Source organism: Gossypium arboreum, chromosome 4 (genome assembly GCF_025698485.1).
Source record: "Gossypium arboreum isolate Shixiya-1 chromosome 4, ASM2569848v2, whole genome shotgun sequence".
In the NCBI taxonomy this organism is placed as follows: domain Eukaryota; kingdom Viridiplantae; phylum Streptophyta; class Magnoliopsida; order Malvales; family Malvaceae; genus Gossypium; species Gossypium arboreum.
Genome location: NC_069073.1, coordinates 95,383,862 through 95,396,044, shown reverse-complemented (window position 1 = coordinate 95,396,044; position 12,183 = coordinate 95,383,862). Strand labels below are relative to the sequence as shown.

Genomic DNA, 12,183 nt, shown 5'->3' with positions numbered 1-12,183 from the left:
AATTATGTGGAGAAAACATAACTGATGAGCGCTTGTTAGAGAAAATATTTTCAACCTTTCATGCTACTAATGTGCTCCTGCAGCAACAATACCGTGAAAAAGGTTTTAAAAGGTATTCTAAATTGATTTCATGCCTTTTGGTGGTTGAACAAAATAATGAGCTGTTGATGAAAAATCATGGAATTCGTCCAACTAGTTCTGTACTATTCCCTGAAGTGAATGTAGCAGTACATAATAATTATGAAAATAGAAAATATAGAGGTCGCAACCATGGTCGTGGACATAGTGGGGGATGTGGTCGAGGACATATTAGTAATCATTATCATGGTGGACATAACACTGATACTTCTAACCACTATAAAAAGAATAACAATGAAAGACAAGAAAGAAGTGGTCAAAATAATTCTTCAAAGATTGTTGAGAATATATACTACCGATGTGGTGTGAAGGGGCATTGGTCACGTACCTGTTGTACGCATGAACATTTAGTAAAACTTTATCAAGCATCCATTAAAAAGAAGGGAAGGCATATGGAGACAAATTTTATATCCCAAAATGATAAAATGGAGGCAAAAGATGAAGATATTCACTATAATACTAAAACTAACCATGCCTAGAGGGTGATAAATTTAATGACCTTAATAATATAACTCACCTAGATGTGGTAGATTTCTTTGAGAATCATTAGAAAAATTGATGTTATTTTGACATTTTTATATTGTTTTAAGTATGTTTTATTTTCTTGCATAAAGAATAATTTATATATTTAATAAATATTTGCAATGTTTCTCATATTATATTTTGTTTGTTTATATGAAGAATATGAATATTCAACAAATTTTGATGGACCCAAAATCAATGGAGACATGTGTCTTGCAAATAGTGCTACAACACAAACTATACTCAAAGATAAAAAATATTTTATACGATACTCAAAGATAAAAAATATTTTTCTCATTTGACAATTAGTACTGCCCATGTTAATACAATATTGGGTAGTTGAAAACTCATTGAAGGCTCTAGAAGAGCTATTATATTATTACCTAAAGATACAAAATTTGTCATTGATGATGCTTTATATTCCACTAAGTCTCAAAGAAATTTATTGAATTTTAAAGATATTCGTCTTAATGGATATCATATTGAGACTATGAATAAGAAAAATATTGAATATCTATATATCACAAATGTTGAACGTGGAAAAAATATGTTTTGAAAAGGCTACCTGCTTTTTCATCATGTTTATATTATACACATATTAGTGCAATTGAGTCACATGTTACTACAAACCAGAAGTTTGTAGAACCACATACTTTTACTATTTGCATGACCGATTAGGCCATCCTAGATCTATTATGATACGAAGAATCATCGAGAATTCAATTGGACACCCATTAAAGAACCAAAAGATTCTTGAATTCAAGGATTTATCTTGTGTTGTTTGTTCTCAAGGAAAATTTATTATTAGACCATCACCAACTAAAATTAGGATTGAATTTCTCGCATTTTTGGAACGTATTCAAGGAGATATATGTGGGTCTATTCATCCACCATGACCATTCAGATATTTTATGGTATTAATAGATGCATCTAGTAGGTGGTCACATGTGTCTTTATTATCGACTCGCAACCTGGCATTTGCGAGACTACTCGCTCAAATAATTCAATTAAGAGCACAATTTCTAGATTATGCAATCAAAACTATTCGTCTTGATAATGCTGGTGAGTTTACATCCCAAGTTTTTAATGATTATTGTATGTCAATTAAGATAAAAGTTCAACATCTTGTAGCTCATGTTCACACACAAAATGGTTTAGCTAAATCGTTTATCAAACGCCTCCAACTAATAGCTCGACCATTGCTTATTAGAACAAAACCCCCTGTTACAGCTTGGGGATATGCTATTTTGCATGCACCAGCACTTGTGCGCTTAAGGCCAACAAGTTATAATAAGTACTCCCCATTACAATTGGCTTTTGGTCAAGAGCCAAATATTTCCCATCTTCGAATTTTTGGATGTGAAGTATATATTCTAATTGCTCCACCACAACGCACAAAAATGGGTCCTCAAAGAAGGTTAGGAATATATGTTGGTTATGAATCTCCTTCTATAATTAAATATGTTGAATCATTAATTGGAGATTTATTTAATACACGATTTATTGATTGTCATTTTGGTGAAACAACATTCCCAACATTAGGGGGAAAGAAAATAAAACTGGTAAAAGAAATTAAATGGAATGGATCATCATTATCTCAATTAGATCCTCGCACAAGTCAATGTGAACAAGAAGTTCAAAGGATCATACATTTGCAAAACATCGCCAATCAATTGTTAGATTCATTTACTGACCTAAAAAGAATTACAAAATCTCACATACCAGCTGAAAATGCTCCAATACAAATTGATATCCCAGTAGGGCAAATTGTTAGTGCAAAAGAAAGTAATCCACGCCTAAAGCGTGGAAGGCTAATCGATTCCAAAGAAAAAAATACTTGTAAAAGGAAAGGAGCAATTATTCAAGATGATAATATTGTGGAGGCAAGTTCCTAAGAAAAGGCCAAAGATATAACTAATAAAAAAAAAACCCAGAAGAGGTTCAGGTGCCTAAAAATGGTGATAACGAAGAAATCTCAATAAGTTATGCTACTTCAAGAAAAAGATGGAACCAAAAAAATATAGTTTTCAATAAAAAAATTTCTTATAATGTTGCTATTGGAATAGCAAAAGAAAATGAGGATCCTGAGCCTAAATCTATTGAGGAATGTAAAAGATTGGCCAAAATGGAAAGACGCAATTCAAGCAGAATTAAATTCACTTTCTAAATATGAGGTTTTTGGACCTATAGTCCAAACATCTAAATATGTAAAGTTGGTAGGATATAAATGGATATTTGTACGAAAACGAAATGAGAAAAATGAAGTCGTAACATATAAAGCACGACTTATAGCACAAGGATTTTTACAAAGGTCTGGCATTGATTATGAAGAGACATATTCTCCTGTGGTGGATGCAATCACGTTTAGATACCGTATTAGTCTAGCAGTACGTGAAAAACTTGACATGCGTCTAATGGATGTTGTTACAGCCTATTTGTATTGGTACATTGGATAACGAAATTTATATGAAAATCTCAGAAGGATTTAAAATCCCTGAAGGATATAGAGTTTCCCAGGAAAATTGCTCAATCAGATTAAAGAAAAGTTTATATGGATTAAAACAATCTGGACGTATTTGGTACAATCGTCTTAGTGAATATTTGTTAAAGGAAGGCTATAAAAATGATCTAATCTACCTATGTGTTTTTATAGAAAGGTTTGAATCAAACTTTTTTATAATTTCTATTTATGTTGGTCATCTAAATATTATTGGAACTCCTAAAGAGCTTCAAAATGCAGTAAATTATTTAAAGAAAGAATTTGAGATGAAAGATCTTGGAAAAACAAAGTTTTGTCTCGGCCTGCAGATCGAACATTTAAAAGATAAAATTCATGTCTATCAGTCAACTTATACGAAAAAGATCTTAAAGAAATTTTATATGGATAAAGCACATCCATTGAGTACCCTAGTGGTTGTACGATCGTTAGATGTGAATAAAGATCAATTTCGTCCTTGCGAGAATGATGATGTAACACCCCGAACCCGAGACCATCGCCGGTGTCGGACACGAGGGGTTAACAAGCCAAGTTCACATGTTTTGCCCACCAATTTGACATTTCCAGTCAGGCTGGAAGACTGCGTCACCGTCGCCTTAAAAATCATATCTCGAGTTTCAAAACTCGGAAACTGGTTTCGTAAATTTTCCCTGAATTTAGACTCATATATCCATCCATGGATTTATTTCTAGAATTTTTGGTCGGGCAAATTGGTACAGTTTATTAGTTAAAGTCACCCATGTTACAGGGATCGACTGCTCTGACCTTCGCGCGGTATAACTTGAATATCTCTCTGTACAGGGCTTTAATGCTGGTGCCGTTTGTTTCTAATGAAACTAGACTCAAAATGGAATCTGTACATATAAGGTATGTCTCTTAATTCTTTCTGGATAATTTATAGTAAATTTTTAAAGTTGCGACAGGGGACCCAGAAACCGTTCTGGCCCTGTCTCACAATAGCTTTGATATCTCTTAACATGTAACTCCTATGACCATTTCGTTTCTTCCATATGAAAATAGACTCATCAAGGTTCATTTACATAGCTTATTCACTATTTAATACCATTCCTACAAATTTTGGTGATTTTTCACATTCACGTCACTGCAGCTGGCAGCATCTGTTTTAAGGTAGGTCTTACCTATTTTGTAGTCTCCATGAACCAACTAGTCTTGCCATACATAGGTTCATATATGATCATTTTAACCATACCAATGGCTGATCATGTGACCAACACTCCCATTTCCAATCCATAATCACATCATGACACCATATATATACATACAAACCACAAATAGTCTAAGTTCATGCTTCCTTTTACGAGCCATTTTCGCATGGCCGTATACATATACATCACCACATTTTTAAACCAACAAGGGTAGTCCTATACATGCCATTTCAAAGTTCAAACAAAATTTATACCAAAATAGGGCGTTGATAGTGTGGATGACTTGACTTTATTGATCCCGAATCCGATTGCTATCGAGCGAAATCTATAAAACAGAGCCAAAGCAACGGGTAAGCATTTTATGCTTAGTAAGTCTCAAGGAATATAATCAACTCTAATTACAGCAATACATTCACATAGCCAAATGCATCATTTCATTAATACACATTCTTACTTCACACTTCATCATTATATACTTTCACAAAGTATCAATCAATTCAATAACTGAAATTCATTAGTCGATTGAGCGAATGTTGCTCAAACATGTCGACTTTCCAATGCACATATAAACGTACCTTATTCTTTGGGCTTCTCGAGTGTACTAATTGAATTTATTACAGCAACCAACACTCACCTCCAGCCCAAGATTCTTCGAATATAACCGGATATAACCACGCACAAATGCCTTCGGTCTTAGCCCGGATAGAATGTCTCGCACGAATGCCTTGGTCTTAGCCGGATGTAGCCACTAGCACAATTGCCTTGGTCTTAACCCGGATATAATTTCCAGCATAATTGTCTTCGGGCTTAGCCGGATATCATTCAATTTCTCATGCACACATACATCAATAATCATTGGACATACATATTTCATTCTCGTTACTAAGGCTCAAACACAATTATAATCACTAGCATAATCGCCGGGACTTAGCCCGGGTATTATTCAATACTCATACACACATAAATCAATAATCAATACATCCATATTTCATTCCACATAATTCAAGTAAGGTCACTTCTTGAGGACTTACCTCGGATGTTGTCGAACGGCTTTTACGGCTATTCGATCACTTTTCCTTCCCTTGTCCAATTGTGGCCCTCTTAGCTCTTGAGCTAATTCAAACAAATTCAATTTATTAAAACCTCATTGTGCTAGCTTATGGCGAATATGACAAGGAGTTTAAATGGTCATATGGCCACTCTTTAGCTTGAATACACAATGGTCATGCACATTTTATACTACATCAAGCAATTCAATACAATTTATTCGAGCATCAAGGAAAAGCTAAGGCCTTCAATAGGCTACCCAAGGCGAATATTCATGTACATGTTGAGGCCAATTATGCACTTAATACCTCACAAAACAGCATGCATTTTACTAGTTAATGCTTTGCATATTGTAGCTCAAAACTTATAATATAGCATCAAGCACTCATATGTGTGCTAGGCAGAATGTGCTTGCAATTTCACAATCATTCTTCAACATCTTCTTCTTTAAACAACCATGTTCATCACTTAGTTCATAACCAAAACATCATGTGCAAACATATATATACATATATGAGCATGGCGAATTTCAAGGTGTCCATAGCCATCCAAAACACAAATTTTAACTAACATGCAAGAAGCATGAACCATGCTCATGAATGCATCATGGCGAATATGACAATCATGCCCTTTTCAACTTCAATCATGATTAAACAAAAGAAAACTCAAAATCTTACTCAAAAGTAGACAATCCATCATTGCATGCATCATCATCAAGCTTCACACTTAGCATGCAATGGCTTTATCACCATAACAACTTTGGCCAAATACCATTTCCATGGCATAACAAAGATTTGAGCCATGGCTATCATGCACATCAAGTTAGCAACCAAAACATGCATGAAACTCCTAACACAACCTCATACATACCTTAATCTTGATGCAAACTTAGCCAAATCTCCTTCTAGATCTCTTCCAAACCAAGCATGAAGCAAAATCCTCCTTCTTCCTTAGTTTTGGCTCAAAGAAAGGATGAACAAAATTTTTCTTTCTTTCTCTACAACTCACGGCAATGGGGGAATACCACACACACACATTTTTTTTTCATTCTTTTCTTACCCATACACCTTTGTTTATTATTTCTCCCTAATGCACCAACAAAACATGTTTCATGACATGTTTTGCCCATCCTCTTGCCATGGCGGCCACTTCATGTTGGGGGAAATTTGACATGCAAATCCTTATTTTTGCATGCATGAGCAACTAGTCATCACACATTTCCCCATCATACTTTCAAAGTTCACTACTAGGTCCGTTCTAGTGAAATTCGCATTTATAACACTAAATCGAAACATCAAAAATGTCACACACAAATTAACACATATCATAGGCATCAAAATAAATTTTAAATTATTTTTATGCCTCGGTTTTGTGGTCCCGAAACCACATCCCGACTAGGGTCAATTTTGGGCTGTCACAGATGAAGAGTTTCTTGGTCTTGAAGTACCATATTTAAGTGCCATAGGAGCATTGATGTATCTTGCAAAACAACACAAGACCTAATATAGCTTTTGTTGTAAACTTGTTAGCAAGATTTAGTTCTTCTCCAACACATAGACATTGGAATGGGGAATTAAACATGTATTTAGATATCTCAGAGGGACCATTGATATTGGGTTATTTTATTCAAATGATTCAAAATCCCTATCAGTTGGTTATGCTGATGCTGGATATTTCGCGGATCCCCATAAAGGTCGATCTCAAACGGGATATTTGTTTACATGTGGAGGTACGGCTATATCATGGCGTTCGACAAAGCAAACATTAGTTGCTGCCTCTTCAAATCATGCTAAAATAATTGCAATGCATGAGGCAAGCCGAGAGTGTGTTTGGATAAGGTTATTAACCCAACATATCCAGAAGATATGTAATTTGCATTTACAGGAAAATATGCCAACTATCTTATACGAAGATAATGCAGCATGTATAGCTCAATTAAAGGGTGGTTCGAAACATATTTCACCAAAATTATTCTTCACTCATGATCTTGAGAAGAAAGGTGATATAGAAGTTCAACAAATTCGTTCTACTGATAATTTAACAGATCTTTTTGCCAAGGCATTGCCAATTTCAACATTTGAAAGATTATGAAACAAGATTGGAATGCGTCGACTTAAAGATATAATGTGATGTTGCCATTAGGGGGAGTCTAAAACACATTGTACTCTTTTCCTTTAACCAAGATTTTGTCCCACTGGGCTTTCCTGGTAAAGGTTTTTAACGAGGTAACTTGTAATAGGAGATTGTGTACTCTTTTTCCTTCATTAGGTTTTTATCCCACAAGTTTTTCCTAATAAAGGTTTTAATGAGGCACATTCTTATTTAAAAGACATCCAAGAGGAGTGTTATAAATTAAATGGATGTCTATAACCCCCTTAAGCATATTAAAGTAATGAGACAAAACTCTTTACTTCATTTATAATCGATCATTAAATGGAGTAATTAAGAAAATTTAGTTTATTAAATGTAATACATTTATTAATTGAATGTAAATGAGCTTATAAATAAAACCTTATAAATGAAAATAAGACAATGAATTTTTTTCATATTTTTCATCCACTTTTATTTATTATTTTATTAATTTTCTATAACATGAACCTTATAGTTTTTATGAAAATATCAAAGAATAACTTAAATGAAAAAAAAGAAAAGAAAAGTTAAACTCCAATATAAAGACAATTACCAGCTAAAAGCCACTAACTTAAATAGAAAAAATTCAAAGAAATTACCAATTTTAGAAACAAAAGAAAATTGAAAAAGTTGCGATATTATTAATTTTTCTCCCGAAATGAGATAACGAGAATTACATAAGTACCCCCACCACGGCAATCAAATCTCAAATCTCCTACCCACCGAAACCTCAACTCAAACTCATCGAACCAGCGCAGCGAGAGATTGAAGATCAGATATTGAAGCCCCTATAATGGGTGACGTCCAGACAGCGGAGAGCAGTAACAAAGCTAGGCTAGCCATTATGGAGCTGGCCAACATGATAAGCGTCCCCATGTCTCTCAACGCTATCGTCCGCCTCAACGTACCCGATGCTATCTGGCAAGGAGGCGCCAACACCCCTCTCTCCGCCGTCCAGATTCTCTCACGGGTACTCCCTTACGGCGGCGGAGACCCTGAAAACCTCCAGCGTATCCTCCGTATGCTCACAAGCTACGGCGTTTTCGATGAACACCTTAATTGCAGCGGTGATGACTCCCACTCCCCGGAGAGAAAATACTCCCTAACTGACATCGGAAAAACACTCGTAACAGACGCTGAGGGTCTATCCTATGCACCATATGTCCTCCAGCACCACCAGGTAGGCCTATCCCACTTTTTCACTTTCAACCACAGATTCTCCCCAGATCTCTCCTTCATTTGATTGATTTATAGTGAAACCGTCATGTATAGAAGAGTAGAGCTATGGGTTTTTACATGAAATAAGAAAGGTAATTGAGTGGAATAAATGTATTAGGATGCTTTGATGAGAGCGTGGCCATTGGTGCACGAAGCAGTGCTGAATCCGACATCGGAGCCATTCGTGAAGGCGAATGGGGAGGGAGCTTATAGTTACTATGGGAAGAAACCAGAAATGAACGGGCTGATGCAAAAGGCGATGTCGGGAGTTTCAGTGCCATTCATGAGAGCAATATTGGACGGCTATGATGGGTTGAAAGGCGTGAAGAGATTAGTTGATGTGGGAGGCAGCGCGGGGGATTGCCTCCGAATGATTTTGCAGAAATATCCCCATGTTGAGGGAATCAACTTTGATTTGCCTGAGGTCGTTGCCAAAGCACCTAGTATTCCGGGTCAGATTTTTCAGCTTTCTTGTTCACTAATCAATTTTACTTTCACCGCCTTTACTCCTTCGCTATCATTTAAAGAGATAATTACTCGGTAATTTAAAACCAAGATATCAAAAAATGAAAATATAAAAAATAAAATTTAATTTAATTTTTAAAACTGTTATTAAATAATTTGAAATTTGTTTAAGATATGATATTAATCTATTTTTATTAAAATAATTAAAAGAAATGGTTGGGTATTGTTTTTATTAATTGAAGGGTGCGTGGTTGTTAAAGTGTTGATTGATTGTAGGCGTGACTTACGTTGGGGTGACATGTTGGAGTCGATTCCAGTAGCTGATGCAATCTTCATGAAGGTGAATTTCATATTTCTTTAATAATTTACATATTTCACCTAATCTTTTCTTTGATTTTTATAATTACGAATCATATTTTCTAAAATAGTATATTGACATAAATTATAAAGAAAGTAATAGTTTTAGGATAAGTTATCTTTTGACATGTGAACCATACTAATTGATGTGACATTAACATAAATATTAAATAAATGATAAATTTATGTCATAATTTGTTCCAACAATATATAAAATTATTCATAAGGTATTTTTACTTTATTTACAGTAAATAAAAGGATTATTCATAATTAACTACTTTTTAATTAAACTCATTGTATGGATATGGAACTTTTGCTTTTGTAGTTAATGTAACAAAAATTTAACTTCGTTATATTTTCAATCTGCCAAATTTTGTGAATTTAGTACATTTATTCTTGGGTTAAGAATAGTTAAATTTGATATTTTACTTTGAAATTATGGACAAATTTCCCATTGTAGAAATTTGTTTCAATTCTGCCACCCACTTTGTTTTTAAATTAAAATTTACTATTCAGATTTAGCACAATTTGAGGATAATTTTTTTTAAAAAACAGAGAGAGGTTATTTTGAATATCTTCTTTTAACAACAAATAATTTATAAGAATATTAAAACATAAGAAATGAACATAAAGTTTTTATTTCATGAAAGAAAGACTTGAAAACTTAAAAAACAAAATATCTAAAAATTAAGTTTAGTTGTTATAAAATAATTTTTTATTAGTTATTTTGTTATTGTTAAATATTATAATAAATACTAATTTTTTATCTTCAAATTATTCAAAATTAAAATTGGATATCAAAATTCAAATAAAACAAACATAAAGTGACAATTCAAATATTGAATTGAAAGATAGTGATAATTTTACTTTAGCCCAAGACAAATATTAAGAATCATTCAATGACAAATTTTAATTTGTAGAAAACAATGACAAGTTTTAATTTTATAGTGAGAAATTTGTCATTTAACCTATATCTTTTCTGTACCCATGATCTTTGCGTTGCGGTAGCACCGGCAAGATTTCCAACCAATTGGGTCATCTCGGAACTTGGAACCACATTTTTCATTAAAATAAAATTTTGAATTGGAGTTTGGTTTCAGTTTGGGGCCTCTGAGTTGTCGTTTTGTTCATCATCTGCTTATTTATTGACGCATTGACATTACTTATGTCACTGTTGGCAGGGCATTGGGTGGTCCATTAATTCTAGGGTAGCTTTAAAGCCCTCTTTAAAATGAATTCCTACTATATACAGAGCATTCACATTGACATTAATTCTAGGGCATTGGGTGATCCAATCCAAGCTTACGGTGACTTTAGGATTATCTTGTAAAATGAATTCATACTACGTATATATTTTTTTAATATTTAAAATTACTCAAAAATAAGATATTTGAATATATGCCAAGGTCAGTGGTAAGATTTAGGGAGTTATAAGCATGTGGGCACAGGATTCAAATCTTGGGTTGTAATGCTTATTCAGTATAATATATATTTATGAATTAATGTCATTCCATGAATAGTGTCAAAGGCATTAATTTGACCAAATTTGACAATGGGTGATGCAGTGGGTGTTGACAACATGGACAGATGATGAATGTAAGGCGATAATGGAGAACTGCTACAAGGCACTTCCTGTGGGAGGGAAATTGATAGCATGCGAGCCAGTGTTGCCCAAGGAATCAGATGATAGTCATAGGACTCGGGCACTCCTGGAAGGTGACATTTTTGTGATGACGATTTACAGGGCCAAGGGTAAGCATAGGACACAAGATGAATTCAAACAGCTTGGTCTCTCTGCTGGTTTCCCTCATTTTCGAGCTTTCTATATTGATTACTTCTACACTGTCTTAGAGTTTCAAAAGTAGAACAGATCTCGGAATTACTGCCTGACAGACTCAGTAAAAGTATTTTATTAATAATTAATAATGATAAGAACCTCTTTGGCTGGCCTTATTTTAGTTTCTTAATTGTTTTCTTGAATTTTTTTTTATTGGATGCAACATGATGAAATATCATGAGAAAAAGTTTCAGATTTTGAAAACATGAGAAGAAAATACTACGTTCAATGTGTACGTTTGAAAAGAGACAACATATGAGGGAATGCTCCTTCAGGAGCCTCAACATTAGGCATTTTAAGTTTGACTTCTTGCTGTTCATGCATAGTTTCAAACAGTGAAGTTCCATGGCCATATATAAGATTTATGTCTGATCGATACTAATAGGTATTGAACCCACTCATTGAATATCGAAAACCTTCCAAAAAAATGACATGAATGTAACTGTAGAATAATAATGAGGGGAAGAGGGTATTGGTGCTGTATATAGTATAAATATAATATTTTAGTATTGTTATATCTCTTCCATGAATGAGGACATGTGGCAGATCGGAAGACCATCCGAGGGATGCACCCTACTTGCTACAAATGGAGTGTCACCAAGAGGAGGTGCATCCTAACCACCCAAACAAGTAGAAGATAACCATTCAAGGAAGTTAACCATTTGTCGTTCTAGGTACTTGACATTTTGTTAAGAACGTGATCTTTTTGGTTATCAAATCCCACATGAGTTTAACTGCTCTATATCAAATCAGAATGAATGACAGGATCTGCCCTATTATAGACATCCTCATCCTATTGAAGCCAT

At 34.1% G+C, this 12,183-nt stretch overlaps 1 protein-coding gene across 1 annotated transcript; it reads left to right on the top strand.

Moving 5' to 3' along the window:
- The first annotated feature begins 8,095 nt into the window (after positions 1-8,095).
- Positions 8,096-11,493, top strand: LOC108460940 (nicotinate N-methyltransferase 1). The gene is given in 5 exon segments (XM_017760651.2): positions 8,096-8,680; positions 8,837-9,170; positions 9,460-9,471; positions 9,474-9,523; positions 11,106-11,493. Coding segments are annotated over 5 exon segments (1,083 nt in total). The 5' UTR covers positions 8,096-8,293; the 3' UTR covers positions 11,406-11,493.
- The last annotated feature ends 690 nt before the right edge of the window (positions 11,494-12,183 follow it).